Source organism: Lissotriton vulgaris, chromosome 2_1, assembly GCF_964263255.1.
Source record: "Lissotriton vulgaris chromosome 2_1, aLisVul1.2, whole genome shotgun sequence".
Classification (NCBI taxonomy): Eukaryota; Metazoa; Chordata; class Amphibia; order Caudata; family Salamandridae; genus Lissotriton; species Lissotriton vulgaris.
In genome coordinates, this window is record NC_141687.1 from 234,405,231 (window position 1) to 234,426,811 (window position 21,581).

General features: G+C 41.4%; 1 protein-coding gene across 1 annotated transcript in view; it reads right to left on the reverse strand.

Annotated features, from left to right (window-relative positions):
• The window catches only part of KSR1 (kinase suppressor of ras 1), a 588,594-nt gene that overhangs the window by 12,363 nt on the left and 554,650 nt on the right, over positions 1-21,581 (reverse strand). Inside the window, 1 exon segment of the mRNA XM_086954818.1 lies at positions 14,448-14,581. Coding sequence (XP_086810944.1) covers positions 14,448-14,581 — 134 coding nt within the window.

Below are 21,581 nucleotides of genomic sequence, written 5' to 3' on the forward strand. Positions count from 1 at the left end.
ATGAATTATTCCGTAAAATAGCCTACAGATTCTTAATAGTCATCCTCCTCCTTATGGGAATTCAAATTCTCGTAAGAGACGAAATACAGCTACCGGACCAGAAGAAACTGGATGTGGTCCGTCGGCTAGACTGCCGACTTTGGTGCTGGAAACCAGGGTTCGAGCCAGGTCACTCATTGATTTCTCAAGATGCCACCAGAGGCAGAAACTGGTTTCTCGTGACTGCATCAATGGGGCAGAGGTGTGACTCATTAATTTACAAATTTGTGATTTGAAACTTGGAAATCCACCCCTTTGGGACACTGAACGTTGAAAAGTAAGGAATAGTTTACTCTTAATTTAAATGAATTACATAAACTTGAATCGAACTGGTATAGGAGCCTTTCTTTCCAACCTAGCAAGTATTTTCAAATTTTAATTTTGCTTAAAATGATATAGTGAGCTTTACCAGAAGCAAAATGAATATGAAATGCCAAACCTGTATTTAAATATACATTACATCATTTTAGAGATAAGAATTGGTCATACCTAACAGTCCACCTGCTCTTACTAAAACCTCTAGAATTATTGTAAAGCAGAGACAAATACCGAATGCCTTTCATTGAGCTAGTACTGTCAGTGCAAATGTGGGTGTGTCCAGGGATTTTGATGACCCAGAGGCCGATTCACATATCTGCACACTGACGCTGAACTTGGATGCCTAAATGGCTTCTCTCAAAGGTTTATATTATTGTTTTGTATTTTAAGAATTTACCCTTGAGAAGGGATTTATTCTGATGTGATATGGTTTAATGTTGCATATAAGAACATCTGGAGTAGCAGTAGGCAATGTGTCTTGGACTGTGTGGATACTTTGAAAAGAAGCTGAACAAACACACCAGTGATTTTGTAGGTGCTGGTATGCTGGTAAATATTTTTAAACACATTACCGCAATGGACATGGTTGTATATTTCCTTTGGTCAAGTGCAGGAAAAACATGGAGGGACAAAGTTAAAACTAGTCTTCCAGCGGAGAAAACTTTTTTTGAAGTGCATCCGCACTACTGCAGAGTATTTACACATGAATAAAGTTACACAAGCAAAATGTATGCGTGGGAAAAACTTGGAATTAACAGAAGAGTTTCAGAACTTCTCTTGAGAAACTGTGACTGTCACAACTTCTACCTCCGGACTACACCGGAAATCCTCTGTGAATTCCAAAAGAGAGGTACATTTAATTGAAAGGCAGGAGAAAGTTACAGGAATAATATTCCAATACTTTATGAGAAACGAGCCCTCAGGCCACATCTTAAACACACAGATGTAAAGGGATTGCTGAGGCTCGACGTGACAAAACAGTCTATAAAAAGGATAACTATGGAAACAATGAATCTTAATTGCAGAACTCGCCTGTATTGCCAATTCAACAGAACCACTTTCAGACTCAAGAGGGGGCATGCTAGTAGATTATACTCTTTGCAAAGAACTCAAATTTGTTCTATAATTCAGGCTTGTGCGTGTAGTTTTCAAAGCGCGTCTCACCAAAACTGTTAAAAATACTTCGATCTCAATTGGTTAATTTTGCACCAACTCACTCTTCCTCTGCCCCATAAAATATTTAAAGCATTTTCTTCTGTGCAGTCAAAGACCCAATGGATGTACACCGTACCTGAAATAGACCAGTTGGAATGCTTAGCATCCCAAAGCGGAGCACACTGGATGGGATATTTTCATATTCCCCTATGAGAACCTTTGAGAGGAAGGTCACCAAAATATTTTGTGGCAGGACATCCCCTGATCAATATTGATGAGCCAGTTCCCAAATATGATGTGGGGATCCATGGCTCCAGAAACTGCAGAGTCCATTGCCATAAACCTGGCCTCCGCATCAACCCTAGAGGACATCAGCAACAGGTATTATTAATCGGACAACCCTTGCTGCCACAGGCTCATAAACATAGTAAAGCGCATGGTGCTATTGCTTATTTCACTAAGACGCTGGTAGGAATCCTTATTACGTAGAACCAAAAGACAACTTTAAAGAGAGTTATAGTACAGCGGTCTATAACACTTCAGAAATGCATTCACAATCTTTGTTAGAGGAATCAACCCTCAGGCAGACATAAAATGTACAGAAGCGACTTCTTTCAGACAACTGTTATCGAAGCAACTTTTTGCAAATAGTACAGTTACAAAGTAGCTTCTAGCAAACATAATGGTTATCAAAGCACATTTTTGCAGACAGAATTGCCATTGAAGCATCTTCTTGTAGATAAAGGTTTGTTATTGAAGCAATTTCTTGCAGACGGAGATGTTATTGAAGCAGCTTCTTGCAGATAGAGATTAGTCATCTTGCAAATAGAATTGTTATTGAAAAAGATAGTTCATAGCAAGTGAGAATCAGGCAGAAGAAGGCATTAGCTACATCCAAAAAATTGAACTCTCTAATGTTAAAATGACTGTCCAAGAAGCTGATGGCTAGAAGAAGACATACGGAGACATGCAAAGCAGACCCACTGATTGCACCATTAGCTACAACCTACAAGAGGGGACAAAGACAGCGAAAGTTAATTTATGTTGGTTAAAAGCAAGCATTAGAGATGCATTCAACAGCTAAAACAATTAGTCCAGAGAAACTAGCACAGCAAACTTTACATTTACATTTCTTTAAATTAAAAGAACTGTTAATAAACATCAGGAAATACAAGTAAATATTTCAAGTAAACATAGACTGATGTGTGTAGGAACCGTTTTTATCAGCTTAGAGACAAATTGCTTTGGATCTGTTGGAAATACAAACCTTTCAAAAAAGTGTTCAAGTTAGCACAAACCTGTACCAAGTTGGAAATGTCTAGCTTCTGGGAAACCAACCAATGAAACCAAGCCCAAAATTAGTCCATGACTAGTATTTTATATTTCCACAGTAATGACTGGCTGGAGTAAAGGTAGAGGGCACTAAAGAATTCCAGCAAAAACTGTAAAAATGTGTAATGCATAATCTGAGGTAGCCATATTTATAGGCCATTACAGAAGCTCCTATTCGCATATAGACAGGGTCAGTGTGTTTGCATTTGAAGTTTTTTTAAGTTTTTAAAAGATTACTGCATGTGTAGAAGCCTCACACTTGTTTAGATATAATTGAAGGACAATGACTTGACATTAGTAAATAGGCATGCTTGAAGGATGCAGATCAAGATTGACAGATATATCAATTGCCATATTACAAGTGCCTTTGGAAATAATGCGCCTGTGATATAGCAGACATGTTATCATGTTTGTGACAGAGTATTGGACCCTCCAAGCTCTAAATCAGTTCCAAAGTTTTCATACACACGATTTACGTATTCATTTTATTTTTGGAGTTTTATACAGCGCTTGCAGTTCCAAGGGGTATCAGCGAGCTTTACAGCTGCATATAAGTATATAAACATAAACATTAGAATATAATGCCTAGCATCGAGAGTACTGGGGGTCACATAAATCGTGTTTATTGACCAGATGCATAGAGATGACGCTTGAGGAGAAGTTATTTTTGTTGTCTCTTGAAGTTCGTGAAGGAGGGGTTAGTCCTGATGTGGGTAGGGAGAGAGGTTTGGGGCATTCCCTGAAAAGGAGCGGGAGAGGGCTTTTCTAATGTCTTTTTTGAAGGGATTAAGAGTAGCGAGTTGGAGCTTCTTAAGTTTCTTGATTGTCCTGCTTTTGTGAGTTTGGCTGCGAGGTAGTCCGGTTTGCCTGCATGTAAGGTTTTATGGGTGAGACAGGCAGTTTTGAAAGTGCAGCGTGCTTCGATAGGTAGCTATTTTAGTTCCTGTAATGCAGGTGTGATGTGGTCGTATTTCTTGGTGCCTGTGAACATTCTTGCTGCTGTGTTTAGGGTGGTTCTCATGGAGGCTATGTGTGTTTTTGCCGTCCCAGTTAATGTGGCCTTTCCATAATCAAGTCTGGAGAGAACTAAAGATTAGGTTGCGATTTTTAGGTCATTGGAGGGTATGAAAGGTTTGATTTTGTAGAGGAGTTTTAGGTTGTAGAGGGCGAATTTTGCTGTGGAGTTTATGTGGGAGCTCATGTTGAGACTTGAGTCTAGAGAGATCCCTAGAGATTTCACTGAGATTGCTGGAGTAAGTTTGCAGTTTAGAAAGTCAATGTTGTTTATTCATTCTAGGATTTGAGAGCGTTGTCTGTGATTGGAGAAAACAAGGATTTCAGTTTTATCTTGGTTGAGTTTTAGGTGGTTGAGTATTAGCCAATTTTCTACTTTTGATAGTGTGGAGTTGAGTCGGAGGATGTCATTGAGGGAGGATATCTCAAGGTACAGCTGGGTGTTGTCAGCATAGAGGTGGTAGGTGATGTTTGCTTGTTTTAGAACGGTGGTGAGCGGTTCCATGTAAATGTTGAAGAGTGTGGGGGAGAGCACTGAGCCTTGGGGGACACCTCTAATTGAGGAGGAGGTGTTGGACATTGAGTTTTTGATTTTTATGAATTGGGAGCGGTTATGTAGAAATGAGGAGAACCATTTTAGGACATTGCCTTCTGCTCCGATACTCTTTTGCAGGGAGTCTAAGAGTAGCTTGTGGTCTACCGTATCAAATCAGCTGATAGGTCACAGAGGACAAGTAGGCAGAATCTGTTAAGGTCATGGAAGTTGTGAATGTTATCGGTAATGCTCAGTATAGCGGTTTCCGTGCTGCATCTCTTTCTGAACCCGGATTGGTGCGAGTCAAATAGGTTGTTCAATTTCAGGTGTTGGTTCAGTTGGGCGAGAACACATGTCTCCAGGATTTTAGCTAGGAAGGAAAGGTTGGGGATGGGCCTGAAGTTTTTGAGGTAATTCGGGTCAGCATCTGATTTTTTTTAGAAGGGGGGTGACTTGGCCTTGTTTGAGGTAGTCGGGCATCAGTCCGTTGCTTATGGAGAGGTTGATAATCTTTGTCCACAGAGGGGTTAGGGTGAGGTTGAGGTTCTTAGCCAGGGAGGCTGGTAGAGGGTCGGCATAGTGGTTGGAGGATTTGGAGTTGGTAATCACATTGGAGATGTGCTCTTCGGAGAGAGGTTTGAAGTCCTTTCAACAGTTGGGGGAGGATGGGTGTCTAGGGTGTGGGCTTGTTTTGGAGGTTGACAGACAAGGGGTCTCGTCTTTGAGGAGCATGTCGTGAGCTGGGGTTGGGTTAGGTATGGTTATGGGTGAGGATTTGCTGTGTTGGGGTTGAGGGTGCTGGACTAGGGAGAGCTCGATGTTGGTGACTGTCATTGAAATTTGGCCAGGTTGTTACACTGAAGTTTGGAGGCAGGGGAGTTTACTTTGGTGGGCTTGGAGGTCTGTTTCTGGATGATGTTGAAATTTCTTTGGGGCGGTTTTTGGCTTTGTCTAGTGCATTCCGGAAGAAGGAGGATTTTTCTGATTATGTGTTTTTTGTAATTGCTACATTCTTTTCTGACCTCGAGGAGGTTGATTGTGGATGTGCTTCCTCTCCAGAGTCTCTCAGCAGCTCTAACTTTTCTTTTTTCAGAGTTGAGGTCTTTGTTGAACCAGGCTCTGGAGGGGATGTCTCTGACTCTTTTCAGTTTCAAGGGGGCCACTTGTCGAGAGCAGTTGTCATTTTACTGTTGTACAGTGTAGTGAGCACGACCGTGTTGAGGTTGTCTGTGGAGGGTATGAGTAGTGAAGTTATAGTTTCTTCGAGGAGAGGGAGGGGGATGGCATTGAGGTTTCTGCTCAAACGCTTGCTTTGTTTAAAATCTTCCTTTGCTTTTAAAGGTACATTTCTGCTCCACTGGGTTAGGTTCTTGGCTGATGGCTGTGCCAGGATTTTGGTATCAAGAGGGCAGTGATCCCACATTATCCAGATTATTTTCTTACCAGTTCTCCAACACATCCATTATGCAAAAAAGTCTTCATGGCACCACCTCTAGTAAGGCCAAACCTGTTTTTGTGGGCCTAGCGTTGAGACATTCACCTTAACCCTCAGGGATATATAAAAGCAAATGTTTTTGTGCTATTCGTCATCAGCAACACATTTATAAATTCTAAGCAATGACGGGCAGTTTTAACCTTCACAACATGATCCAAAAGCACGTTTTGGAAATGTGGGATCGTTGGTGGATCAAAAGGATTAACTTTGCTGTGGTCTTCTGTTCAAAATAATATTGAATATGAAGAAAATGTTTGATTCTCCGTCTACTTAGGCCTGCTGTAACCACTTTTACTTGCTTTATTTGAGTCACCAAATCCCAAAACAGAGCTCACAGTACAAACAGCTATCAGTCGAGGTAGGATCAAAATGTAGGTTTGGCTTGATGGGGAATTCTAGGGCCACGTTATTGAAGTCAGCCTCCAACATAGCCAGCAGCATGGTGAGCTGCATCCAGAGTGACTCTTACACACCGCCTTAAAGGGCAGTATTAAATTGTAAATGCGCTCAATGCCACAAACAGCCTTGGATTGGTCCTTTAAAATATATGTTATCGTCCACTTATTTTAAGGTCTTTTTTTCTTCAAAGGTTCTTTATGGATTTTTAACAATGTACTGAAATATTCCATCAATATTAATAACATTAATTATAGTGACTGATTCAGATTTCCACTTGGCACTCAACCCTGACCACCCTCACTCTACCCCTCCTGGGATCAATCACATAACTAAGCCAGGGAATGAAACCAAATCTCTCAAAAAGCCAAAGCAATATCACATCTTACATCTCCAACTGACACCATTACTCAATCCACTTTTCTTTAATTACGAACAAATGAGCCATATTGGCTTCAAAGCTCACACACATGCTAAGACTGATGATCCCTCACACAAATAGTCAAACAATAGTTTACACATGTTTTCAAATTTGCCTCCTTGATCACACAGGTCCAGGTCAATTTTTCCATTGCCAACAGTGACCACAATTTACATGACTACTCTTGAATACCTTGTATTGCTTTGGTTTCTCCATGTTTGACCACCAATGTCAGATTTGCCACAAGTCTTAAGTCCACTCTGGACAGCCTTTGGATCTCGATTGGTCTTCGTCTGAGAATTATCAATCACTGCAGCGTCAGGGTGCAATGGACAGCCCAGAATGGCCTTTATGCTACTTAGTATTTCCCTGCGGAAGTTCTCTAATACTGGACATGACCACAAAACATGAAAGTCATCCCACATCTTGGTCGCACTCTTGCCAAGATTTCCCTTCTGTACTTTCAAAAATACACGTTTTAAGTCTGGTAGTAGGCCCGATCTTTTGATGTCACAAAATTTGTTTACAGAATATGCTTACTTATAGGGGCTTTCATTCAGCCCTCTTCATTCATTGGTCTCTTGTGTCATTCACATTTTCCGGCCACTTCAGCCGCAAGCTAACTTCACTGTGAGCAATGGACTCTGCTCTTTTACAAAGGGCACATCAGCACACAAAATAGTTCTTTTTGGTTACAGAGAGGACTATGGCAGTATGTGCTTTTTGTAAACAAAAATGTTTTGTTTTAACCAATTAATTTTATATTGGTGAGGGCCTGGTAGAACCCATAACAAGCATTAACAAAGAGAAAAGGCTGGCAGCCAGTGCCAGGCGTATTAGCTTTGCAAATTTTTGATACCAGTTGGGAAGCATGTAAAAACAATTATGCCTGATACTTTATCTGTGAAAATCTATACTTCAGAAACCAGAGCAGCTTAGAAAAATCTATATTACACTATACCATGGAATTCACTGGATCTCTGTTATAGCAAGAACATAAACAATGTTCAATTATGTTTCTTAGTTAGATTGCAAATATTGCTTGATAATTTGTTTTAGTTTTTTCCAATGAACTGTATTTTGTCAAATCTTTTAAACTATTTTGGGGTAGATTTGCTTTTTTCCTTCTGCCAGGTTTGTCCATTGACGCCACCCCGCCCCCTCCCCCCTCTGCATGTAGTTCAGTTGAAGGATGGATTTACACTGTTTCTGTATGAAAGTGGCACTTTTGATTCAAAAATAGGAACTAGAAAGTAAAACTGTGTTTCTTTGACTTTTTTCCCTAATTGAACTCCAGGTGTTTCTTATAAGAAGATGAAAGAGGATATGTGAAAGGACTACCCACATCTAAAACTATGTTAAAGCTAAATTACCATGGTCAGAATGTTGAACCTCTGCTCTGGAAGGGAGAGGCGAGCGTCACAAACTCCCCCTTTAGTGCTTAAAAATCGAAGAAAAGTACAAAGTGGTGGTTCAGACATGGGCATTTCAATGAGTGTTGCAAATGTCGGTTCAGTGAACACACCTAATTAGAGAAGAGCAGGAAGCAGCTGAGTACTACACAAAGGTGGCACCCAAATATATAATTTAGGGTAGTTTACAGGCCTCGTCGTGAGAGTCTATATTGCTCTCTGATACAGTGGATTTTAAGCTCCTTTCTTAACTGTATTGAAGTTGGCACACGTCTCAGTTGATGGAAATCATGTTCGAGATCCTAAGAGTGCAGAAGTAGACTGACTGTCTGCATTCTGGTATTTGCTTGTTGTCAGTTTTTTGTTTCTAGTGCGACAGTCTGCCAGGTTCTGGTACAGTAGTATCGGCATTACCAAAAGATCCACTGTGGACAACTGACTGTATGGGAGAGACAATACTATCATGCACACTAAGGTATTCAGCAATATTTTCTCAAATATTATACGATGCCTTAAATGTGCACTTCCCCACTTCTTTGGTGTGCACAATGTGAAGTTCTACACTTCCTACACTCAAAATCTGTTCAGTTATAGCTGACACCAGCTATGCACCACACGCTGAGCTTTTTCATTGTGTGTTCTACAGTTTTATTGTCCTGTTATCATCGAATTTTTACTATGGAGACTGATTAACTAAAGGCAGGGCTGTCACCTCTCGGCGTGCCAGGACCTGTGATAGTTACTCAGTGTTTAATATAGCACTGAATATGAGGATCTGTAAGACCAGCACTGATAAGTGTAAACACTCTGCGAGAGGACAGAGGGATGATGCAATCAGTGTCAGGGTTGAAAACAGACAACACCCATCCTCTGTAAAGAAACTTTGTGCGTGTTACATGGCACTCAGTAGTGGATACAGATCCACAGCTGACAATACATGCCTAGGCGAGGGTTGGAGCAGATTTAATATAGATTAAGCAAGACACATTGCTGATAATGTGGATACCAACCAGCAGTTGCTCTCCTAAAATATATAATGGAAGGGTTTGAGATCGGAAATCTAAGTCACTGTGTGACGCTTATAGGTGAGATGTACTCTCGCCACAAGGAACACGATTTGTAGCTTTATAGATTCCAAGCAAAAACTCAGAATACAGTGTAATCTAATCTAATCTTCTGAGACTAAGCTAGGAATTACTGAAGGTAAAAAAAAAAAGTAGACTTTTATGTGCAGATTATGATGGGGAAAACGAGGCTCAATTTTTTTCGGCATGGGGATAGTTGCTCCCGAATTCACTTTGAACAAAAAAAGGAAATGTTGTTTCCTCATTGTATTGCTTCATGCATCCAATTTACTCCACTGGTTGTCTTTTTGTGTTTTGTTCCCTAATGAACTTTTGACATTCTTTCCCGCAACGCCTCTTCCTCTCTGTTTTGCAATTCTAGAGATTCTAGAGGAAGGCCCCTCCACCAGGACTGCTTGTTTAAGCACAGTTCCGTAGCAAAGCTCTAATTTAGTTAATTCTTTTTGACAAACTTGGAATTCCAGTGAAGAAAACCACTGAAGATAAACCACTGTTCAAAATTACTTTTACGTTTTTTCCTCTCAGTTTTAATTCAAAGAAATTTTCACGGGGCGTCAAAGAAGGTGAAATGTGTTCATTTTGAGAGATTGGGCCAAATGTACGAATTTTCAATTTTCCATTTCCTAAACAGCGAATCCCAAGAAGTCGCTATTTTGGCTATGCAAAAAGGAATGTACAAAAATAGAGATTTCCTAATCGCGATTCCCTATTGAGTAATCACTATTTAGAAAATGTTAAACCATTCGCTCCCATGGGCTTAAAGGCTCATAAGTACAAATGGTTTTGCGTTTCCATATTTGCTATTTCAATTAGGAAATTGAAAATCAAGTGTGCCTGTGGGCCTAAGGCGCCCCTTGATGAACCCCCTAAAATATGGTGGTCATGCAAAGCGCACAAATGCTCTAGGGGCATGTGTGTGCTACATGGCACTTTAAAAAATGCATTTTGGGTGCATTTTTTTAAATTGCACATGGTTACCATCAACTTGGAGTCGATGGTAATAGCATTTCCTAAATGACCATTTTGCATTTGGAAAATGCTTTGTACATGTGCCTAGAAAATTACAAATAGGAAACCCCTATTAGCAATTTCCTATTTAGGGAATTGCAAAATGTGATGTCTGCTGGGTAGAAATCACATTTTGCAATTCCCTATCTGCCTTTGTACATATCAAAAGGCTATTTTGCATGGACTGAAATTGCGATGAAGTTCATCAAGAAATGCTAAATCCTTCTGTACATATGGCCCCTATAGAGCTATGCTTAAGAAACCTACATTTGGATGGATTCTAATCTCTTCCCTGACTGGTATTAAAAGTGTTTGTGACATAATGGATACAGTGCAATGCTGCTCAGCACACGGGCAGAAATGACTACATCCCATCTTAAAGCACACTGGTACCTACTGGATTAGAAATTTTGTCAGTGAATTTCCGTAACTTGGCCACAGCATCTAAAGGACACAGAACCTTCAAAGAAGGAGGTAAATGGAGTTCTCTGACCCTCAGTACCCAAGAAGCTGGAACGGTACATTTAGATAAGGAGTGATCTCCTTTAATCAGTAGCAAAGTGTGGCACAGACGCCAGAGTACCAAAGGCGTTTGTAAAGACCATGCCAATTAAACCGAAGTAAACCACCTTTTTCTGACCATCCTTTAGGGACCTGTGGAATATACAACTGAACTGAGCATGACGTTTACAAAAGCACAGATGCAACAGCTGCATTATTTTTTAGATTTCAAAAAGCTGGACCTAAAGAAGGTGTTTATACCTGAACTCCCTTCATCCACTTCCTTTACCAGACTAACTCCATATGTACTCTACCAGTGACCTTTTAAGTTGATACACAAGGAATATATTGATTTTCCATGTATGTGAAGAATAACCTTTTTTTATCAGATACAGATTAAAGAAACTTATTGTTGTTAGGTAATGAGCAAAACGTTTATAGTATGTATTTGCGTTTTGCTATATCATTAGAAGTTAAGCATTGAGATTTTTTTATTATTGGAACTTGAACTGTACTTTACATCTATGGCACATTTTATTCCAAGTGATAAGATTTAGTGCTCACGATTAAACGTGTATACATTCAAAAATAAATGTGTAGGTTATGGATTTTACTATAGGCTACTGCAAAAAGAAGGACTTTGTGTGTAGCCATTATTTGCAGCTGTTAGTTAAACTTAAAATCAACAAATTGTGAATATGAGTTTGGAATTCCAAAATCCTGATTAACAGAATCAGATTTGTTGAACTTTACAACCCTAAATCGCAACTATGACTGCAGAAAATATGAAAGTATGAATGAGTTACACACTGTTGTATGAATAGAGATAGGTGTGGTAACATGGGTTTTCCAATGAAAAGGGCTAATGTCCCATTTTAAATTAAGTGAGCATTCAAAAAGTAATCCTACATTTAAAATAAATAAGATTTCAGTAATTTTTTCCCGGAAGAGAAAAGGGGCAGTCTTTGCCAAATTCAGTTTTAACAATGATTCAACCTTCCTCCTCACCCACTTCTTTTGGGCATATTAACAGCTTGTAATTGCATTTTAAGTTTTGGAACGGAAACACTCAGAGCCCGATTAAAAGTTTTGCCGGTGCAGGGGTTGGGCGGTACTCCACTGCCACACACCGCATCGCTGAGACTCGGCACCACCTGCCAGAACACAAGTTATTTGTAATCTGGCAGGCGGATGGCGTGGCTTTCCCAAGGCGGTGCGGGTTTTAAAGGCTGCGGTGCCTTTGAAATAACCACCCCAATAGGAATGCCTCATAAGGTTCCTGCACAGCATGGACTCGAAAGTCCATGCCATGCAGGAACGTTTGTGCATGCACAGAGGGGCACTTGGTATACCTCCTGTGTGCAAGAACAAGCGGAGAAGGCACGGGGGTTTCCTCTCCTCCAAGGTTTTAAACACTGGAGGACATGAAACTCGTAATATGCTTGGCAGGACTATGGCGGTCCCACCAAGCATATTGTGCGGCCTCTGACCACCACGCTACCTCTAGGGAACGGTGATTCCGTGGCGGCAATCCGACCACCCAACTCGTAATGGTGCATTGGTGGCTTGACCGCCGTACCACCATGAGTCTGGCAGTCCTCAGGCCTCCAAACTTGTAATTGTGCACTAAGAGAGGGTTTATGTTGTGTGCAGATCATCACGGGGAGTGAAATTTTCATTAAATCCCATTTTTACGTCTCACTTACAGAGCGCTATTAGCTGCCCATTATCAAAGACCTCTTGTAGACAATATCAATATTTAAAGTAGGTTTTTGGCCAGCCCATTGCTGACCACTTTTAATAGGGGAATAAAAAAAATCTGAGACATTCCACTTTAGTTTGTTGTTAAAAACTGTCTGGTATAAACAAAATAGGCACCAAGTGGGAGTGCTCTATTCCATGTGTCTTATTGCGTGAGAAAGGTTTGTGGTGATAGTGGACATAGCCACCTTGAGAGGCGGTCATGTGGTGCACAGTTTTAATATTCTCGTTATCACACTATAAAGTTGTACACAGTAATACCTAATATCCTCCTGCCTTTTGATAGGAGATAAAGTTAACAGATATGTGGACATTTCCTAGTTGAACTGTTCATACTGACCCCCACCACTGATGCTGACAATTACAAAAAATAAATAAACATATATGGAATTTTATCTGTCAAGCAAAGTATTCTGTGTAAATGCATTGAGGATGAACACTGGATTCAATGTGTGCTCTCTGGTGGTGGGGCAATTTCTGTATAGAAAAAATCAGTGTGACGGAGGCAGAGTGGGGCTTGTCTCCTCTGATTGGTCCATTATAAGTTACGTAAGATATCAAAATATAATAAGAGCCTGTGGTCAATATAGAGCTTAAATGTTCGGAGTCAAAGCAGTGTACTAACGGTTGTTACAACTGCCCAACTTTGGGTTAGATGGAAGTCAACCCCACCTGCAGGATTTGTGCATTAAGTTTTGCACTCTTCCCTACTTCAGATCCATAACCCACTCAGCTATGTTGCTCAGCTACTCCAGCTGGCTCGTGGAATGAGTTGAAATATTATTGCTCAATTTCGACTTTAATATCCCCAGTTAGACGTGTCACATTTTGCAGCAACTCCGACAAGGATGAGTTCCTGCCCAAAGGACTCTTCCCAAGGTGTGATTCACAGCGACTCTCTACATAGACAATTATACTTGGACTATGATCTCGGTAGTGGGAAGGTGATAATCTGTACAGTTTCATATCCCATTCACTTACAACCAGCAGCAGTGACACAAACCAAGACCTACATATCACAAGCATTACAGTGTCAAGTGTCTCTAACCAGGCAATGCAAAGCGTCCCTATGTCTGGGTGTAGCTGTGAGGTTTTTCTTCATTGGACACAGTGTTGTCATTTATTCTCAAGCTGATAGGCTGTCAAAAGACTGGGGTCAGGGAACACTGTGCTACCATTTTATGTACAAATATGTAGGTGGACACAGACTCAGGTAAGAACCTCTATGTTACCATTTTTTTCACAGGCTTCTGGAAGGGAGTAAACCTGGTGTCATAGGGCATGACCCTGACACTTAATCGTGGGCATATATTGTTTCCCAAGAGTCTCCTACCCATTGAGCTTCTTATTACTACTAAAGAAAAGATGACAATTCGTTTACTAATGACAATGGCTAAACACATTGGAATCATACAGCGTATATTTAGGTGTTGTTAAAAGTGATACATACACTATCCAAAATCCTTAAAAAGAGGTGGTATTCTCCAGTGCTCAAGAACAGTGTCTCACTCACCACTGTGTGAGTTATAGCGGACTTTGGTGCACTGGCCAAATCAAGAGCTTTGTTTTACTTTTTTTGCTGGTGGGAAGAAGACGCAGGAGGCGGCTACACCCTCTTATTGCACTCCACTCCTTTGAGATGCATCTCCCCCGCCAGCAATTTACAAATAAATGAGCTATGATGTGGCCGTGGCAGGTTGTAACGTAGCATTTTTAAAAAATGTTCAGCCACTGTTAAAACATTGCCAATGGCATTAGTTTGCATTAAAAGTTCTGCTGGCTTTGTCAATGCTTATTGAATTCTTAGCTGTGTGCTCCCTGGGCCTGAAAGTTCTCTCATTGGTAACGTGGATAAGCCCTACAGAACTCTTCTTGTTAATAGGTTTGTCAAGTGATTTTCATGGGTATAAGTCCAACTGCCGGTGTACATTACAGTTTAACCATAACAGCAGTCACAGAGAGGACAGCTACTCACTCAGCAGACTTCCAGAAGTGCCCTGGGTGGGATAGCCGTCGGTTAAGTTTCGGCAGTTTTTCAAGCATGTCCATCAGAAGCGTGAAGCTCGGCCGTTCTCCAAAATCAAAGGCCCAGCACACGGACAGGATTTCCTGCAAAATAAAAATTTACAAAGAAGGAAAATGTTACATAAGGTAAACAAATTAACAAAAAAAGCAAGCTTAAAGTTTGTCTAAGGACAAGCGCGTGACAGCTGAGGGGGCAGATTCAAACCGCACTGTCGTGCTTTCCTGCTCCAAGGCACTTGATGCAATACAACAACTCACAAAAACGAAGAAAGTACAACCTCACACCTTGAAACACCAATGATGTCAAGCTATGTTTTAAGGAGGCACCATATTCCCTAAGTAGGCATCCGTAAGGACGTGTTACCGGAGGCAAAGAGTGATCTAACACTTGCTTCTATGTTTTAAATTTAAATAGAACTTTAAAAGAACCTTTTAAGACTCCTCCAGACCTGGTCTCTTATTTCCAAGCCTTAATTTCTACAACTGTAAAGCAGTTCATCTTATGGAAATCAGTGATTTTTTTCATTTACATGTGCCGGCTCATACCATTCATAGCTTATTTCAGTGGAGTAACAGACCCAGCATTAGGCTACATGTGAAAGCTGTAAAGATTATCATAGGAAAATATGTTTATACAATGCAGATAGTTAGTTCCTCTATACGAAAGGTTCCATAAAGGAGCAGTCATCGCAGCCTTAATAAATGTAATGACTGGCTAAGTTAGGTGAGCTGTTCAGAAATGCTTATCGCTGGTCTGCACCCCATTTAGTATTTGTTCTTTGGAAGAAGCTTGGCGCCATGGGCTGAGGTGTTGTTCTTATTTAGCCTTTTTTTACTGGATCACACGTAAAAGATTGCCTTGGTTCAGTCACTTACAAGACAACTGAAGTTAATGGGCAATGCGTTTACTCATAGTTAAGCCATACATTCATTTATTTATATTTTGTTTCTCTATTTTAAGGCTAACGACCAGGATAACTGTGTTAATGTACAATGGTTATTCAATGCTTTAGAAGCATCGGCCCAACTCGGAAACAATGTCTTTGGGGCGTGAAGACGCTTAGAAATTCAAAGACAACGGCATGGCTGTGCCACACCGCTGTGACAGGCCGCACCCACAATAAAATATAACATTTAAAACGGTGTACCTTAAGTCATGGGGGATGGGGGAGAGAAGGATAGCGAAAGGAAGGGCAAAATGTGGTGGTATATGTATCTACTACCAAGGATCTTCTATTAAGATTAGACAGTCGAGGCCTACGGAGGAGACACTTATTTGAATAATAAAATACATGAAAATATTTATCACCCTTTCCTGTTGAAGGGCTACGAGACGTGGTCAGTTTGCAGGAATGCCGGTTTGGCATGTCTGCTCTGATCTGCTTCAAGGTTCTCTTTCTGTGGTGAAATCTCAAGTCTTGCATGCTCTTTAGAAGGATTTAGAATTAAATAAATTAGTCAGTTTCAGTTTCAAAATGCTTTATTCGGTTTGTACAAGTACAACCATATAGCAACATACATAAGTACAGTTTCAAATCATATTTATGTAAGTTAGATAATGAAACTATTAAAATTACATCGATATCCATGCCAATCTTATTTTGGTTCAATAAGGTATGTCTCATTTGAGTACAAGTTAGATTTGGTCATTATATACGTTTTGGCAGCAGTTGTTATAGAAAAAGTTAGTGCAAAAAAAACGCCAATCTAAAGTGCAAAATCGGAAAGACCTGTTATATGCATAAAGTGCTATTGACATGTGCAAATATGCAGTATTAAAGATAAAGTGCAACGTCTGTTTGATCGCTTTAAACATTTTAGCAACAATTTGTTTACAATAAAGGTTTGTGCAAAACGCCAGTGCAAAAATGCAAGAACCGGAAGACAGTCATTACCATAAGGTACTTTCGGCAGGTGCAAATATGCAGAATAAATATAAAGTGCATATAAATAGATACACGTGTAAACAATGTAACTCAAACAATAAGTCAATAGATAGAATAAGACACATTCGTGACATGAAATGTAACAGCCAAGGGGTAAACGGGGGGAAAGGAGTCATATGATAATTGATTTCCTATGCCAGATACATTTTAAGATATAAGTGGCCACGCGATAACACACATCCGGGGAGGCCAAGTTAAACAACAATTGCATTGCGGCTCTTGTATTGCACATGTTATGTTCTAAAAATAATTGCTTCAGATAAAACTTTCTAAAACCAGTATAAAAATTACACAAAAGTAAAAAGTGGCAGATGCTCTGTTTGGATTTCCCATCACATGGACACAGACATAACCCGGGTTTTTTTACTGTAGGGAAAGCCACTAGATGGTGAACTATTCCCAGCCTCAGGCGAGCTAGTACAAAGCGATGGGAATTAATACTGACAAATGTAAGATAGGAGGGGAGACCTGTACTAAGGTTGTACTCCATGTATAATTTGAACGTACTTTGCATTGCATACTCCTTCATTCTGGTCCCTTTTACATGGTCCAAGTAAGTGGATTTGAGGTCACGCTTTGTTAAAACTGATTCTGTTAATATATCTTTAAAAATGTCCTGACCAAAGAGGGTCTTATACCAGGATTGAATATGTTTTTAAATTAGTCTACATAATGGCTCAGTGAGTAAAGTGTTTGCAGCTATTATCTGGGGTGATCTGCAAGTCCTGAATCCTTCTGAGTACCATTAACTAGGACTGTTAAATTGTGCGCTTCAAAACTGCTATAGTAAATTCTGCATACAAATAAATCGTCATAACTAACAGTAGGATGTTGTTCTAGCAGGGAAAAGCATTTCCAATCTTGTTCTGAATCATAAGTCATGAAGTGTATTGTAAAGCTTTTAGACAAAAAAAATAATATATATATGTATATATATATATATATATGTATATATATATATATATATATATATATATATATATATATATATATATATATATATATGTGTATATGTGTGTGTGTGTGTGTGTATATATATATATATAAATAAACACACACATATATTTTATTTACAACAATGTGGTTGGGTTGCCGGATCGCTCAACAGCGGGTGCGGGCATTGAGCTCAACCAGTAGCCAAAAAACCTCAATTTTTCCACAAAGAATGCCACACTCTGGAACTTGGATATTTAGAATGTATTCAACAGAGCCTAGTCTGCACACCGACGCGTTTCAGCCTTACGGCCTTGGTCACGTGACCAAGGCCGTAAGACTGAAACGCGTCGGTGTGCAGACTAGGCTCTGTTGAATAAATTCTAAATATTCAAGTTCCAGAGTGCGGCGTTCTTTGTGAAAAAAAAAAAATATATATATATATATATGGCAGGCAACAGGTGTGAACAATCAGCAAGGGGGAGGTGCTTTGCGGGACTACTTATTGTGAATGGCTGGTATTGGACTATTTTGGCGAGGGACTCTGCAATATGGGGCACTGAAGAAGGCCGGGAGCCGAAATGCATTTGCCAGTATTGCCTTTGCTGCCAATAAAAACGTGGTTTATCCCTGGATCACCCCTCTGGCCTCTGTTCCTTCTACGTGTGGTGGGAAGTTTTGTTATATTTTCTGCACCCGCCAGCGGTGCAGTCCAGATGGCCCTGCCGCAGAAAGTGACCCGGACTACAGCTGGTGACTCATCGCTGCTCTGCAGGGTTTTCGCAAGCTCGGGATACCGAGAAATCTGGTGTCCACCTTTCGTTTTGGGGAAGCTCAGGCGGAGCGAGGTATTCTACCTCCACCACAACGTCGTGCCGCAGCATGGCTGTCCCTGCCTCTATGGCTCACCTGACTTGAGAGGTAGCGGCGGTACGAGGGACCCAGGGAAAACCATGGTGATGTTGGGAGCACTCGGAGGAAACTGCGCTACCCACCAGCAAAGCCCCAGCAAACCCGTCGCAAATCCATCTACATCCCCCACACCACCAAGTCCGGGAACTCTCTGCCAACCGAAAGCCCCCTCCCTGGACTCTGCACAGTGCAATGCTCTGGCTGAATTCTTCATAAACAAAATTGACAAAATATATGAAGAGTTCAAAGATTCAACCTCTTTCCCATCAGTCCCAAATTCCCCAGTAAGCATGTCCAACTGTGAAAATGCTAGTACACACCATTCCTTAGGACGTTCTGTCCCCCCTCAGCATCTAGCAAACTGGGATCCCCTCAAACTGTCTTCATTGCACAAAATCATAAAAACTATTAAATCTGGCTCTCCCCTTGACCCCTTTCCCCCCCAAATCCTCCTTTCACTCGACACCCCCTCCCTTACGCTCATTTTAGAGCTCCTGAACTCTTCTTTAAGAGAGGCCAAAGTCCCTAAGGCATGGAAACATGCCATGGTCTCACCTCTTCTGAAGAAAGCCACCGCAGATCCAAATGACCCCTCTAATTTCCGTCCAATTTCGCTGCTACCCCTATTCTCCAAAATTTTGGAGAAACATATTGTCACCCAACTCACCCACTTCACAGAAACCAATCACCTCCTTCACACATCCCAGTCGGGATTTAGGGTAGGTTTTTCAACGGAATCTACCCTACTTGGGGTTTCCGAAACTATACGCCGGCAAGTTGATGATGGGGAGACCGTGGCACTCATCTTACTCGACCTAAGTGCCGCATTTGACACGGTCTCCCATACCATCCTCCTGAACACCTTGCAAACCTGTGGCATTACTGGACCGGCCCTGGCATGGCTAAAAAGTTTCCTCTCCGATAGAACTTTTCAAGACTTCTCCTCCACATCCTCTTCCAAACCTCAAAATTCACTATTTGGGGTTCCCCAGGGCTCCATACTCAGCCCCATACTATTTAACTTATACATCAGTCCCCTTGCCACCTTCACCGAAAAATCTGGGTTGACGATCTACTCATACGCTGACGACACCCAGATTATCTATTCACTTTCGGCGAATGCACACTCCAACCCGTCCTCCCTCCATTCGGGCCTTAATAACATTGCCAATTGGATGTTTGAGAACAAACTAAAACTCAATGGAGGAAAGACTGAACTACTTCTGTTTGGAAAACACACTACCCTATGGGGCCCACAACATTGGCCTCCTCAGATGGGACCTACATCCACCCCCTCCAAAACCGCTCGCAACTTGGGCATCATCTTTGATGAACACCTGTCCATGAAACAACAAGCGGTCAGAGTGGCAGCCACTTGTTTCACCATACTCAAGTGGCTCAAGAAAATCAGGTGGATTCTCCCCCAGAATACACTAAAAACCGTAGTCCAAGCTCTAATTACATCTAGACTGGACTACGGCAACATCTTATATCTGGGGGCATGTAAAGAGGTCACTAAGAAACTGCAAACAGTGCAAAACGAAGCAGTGAGGCTGATATGCATGCTACCAAAAAAATCCCCAACTTCATCTGGTCTTCGGAGTCTCCATTGGCTCCGTATCGAACAACGAGCAAAATTTAAAGCTCTATGTTTCATGCATAGAATCAAGGCTGGCAAGGCCCCTGCCTATCTGAGCTCTCCTGTCCATCAATACGCCCCTCCAAGAATCCTACGTTCCTCGACCCAACACCAGTTCCAGATACCCAGGATCAATCGAGTTAGACAGGGTGGTCGCTCTTTTTCCTATCTGGCCCCCTCCCTATGGAACTCCCTCCCAATTCAGCTTCGCACGAACGACTGTTACCTTCAATTTCGTAAGAACCTAAAAATATGGTTGTTCAACCAATAACTCTGTTCTCAATAGCTCACTATTCCCCTCTTTGTTATTTCGCTCATTTTCGTCCTCAGCGCCGGGAAACCTTAGGGTAGCTGTGCGCTCTACAAAAATAAATATAATAATAATAATAATAATAATAATGCATCGGATTATTGCATGCTGGGAGTTGGAGTCCAGGCATTTTCCATGGCAGGCAACAGGTGTGAACAATCAGCAAGGGGGAGGTGCTTTGCGGGACTACTTATTGTGAATGGCTGGTATTGGACTATTTTGGCGAGGGACTCTGCAATATGGGGCACTGAAGAAGGCCGGAAGCCGAAATGCATTTGCCAGTATTGCCTTTGCTGCCAATAAAAACGTGGTTTATCCCTGGATCACCCCTCTGGCCTCTGTTCCTTCTACGTGTGGTGGGAAGTTTTGTTATATTTTCTGCATCCGCCAGCGGTGCAGTCCAGATGGCCCTGCCGCAGAAAGTGACCCGGACTACAGCTGGTGACTCATCGCTGCTCTGCAGGGTTTTCGCAAGCTCGGAATACCGAGAAGTCTGGTGTTCACCTTTCGTTTTGGGGAAGCTCAGGCGGAGCGAGGTATTCTACCTCCACCAGGACGTCGTGCCGCAGTATGGCTGTCCCTGCCTCTATGGCTCACCTGACTCGAGAAGTAGCGGTGGTACGAGGGACCCAGGGAAAACCATGGTGATGTTGGGAGCACTCGGAGGAAACTGCGCTACCCACCAGCAAAGCCCCAGCAAACCCGTCGCAAATCCATCTACATCCCCCACACCACCAACCGAGATGCATCGGATTATTGCATGCTGGGAGTTGGAGTCCAGGCATTTTCCATGGCAGGCAACAGGTGTGAACAATCAGCAAGGGGGAGGTGCTTTGCGGGACTACTTATTGTGAATGGCTGGTATTGGACTATTTTGCCAAGGGACTCTGCAATATGGGGCACTGAAGAAGGCCGGGAGCCGAAATGCATTTGCCAGTATTGCCTTTGCTGCCAATAAAAACGTGGTTTATCCCTGGATCACCCCTCTGGCCTCTGTTCCTTCTACGTGTGGTGGGAAGTTTTGTTATATATATATATATATATATATATATATCCACTCACGAAAGAATAATCCAGCACTCCGCTTGTTAGAAGAAGTTAGATTTATTCAGCACACTGTGATAGCCTACGCGTTTCGAACCAAATGGTTCCTTCTCCCGGTAGTGTTACACAGTTGTCCTACTTCACTTTCCTTATTTATGTGTGTAAGACTTAATAGTGCATTGTGGGACATGTGGTTTTGTGCAATTCTTGCTTAAATAGACATTTTTGAATAAGCGCAGTCTTAACATGATTTTATGACTACATTTGAATTGCTGCATTAATACTTTTTACTTTTCATGT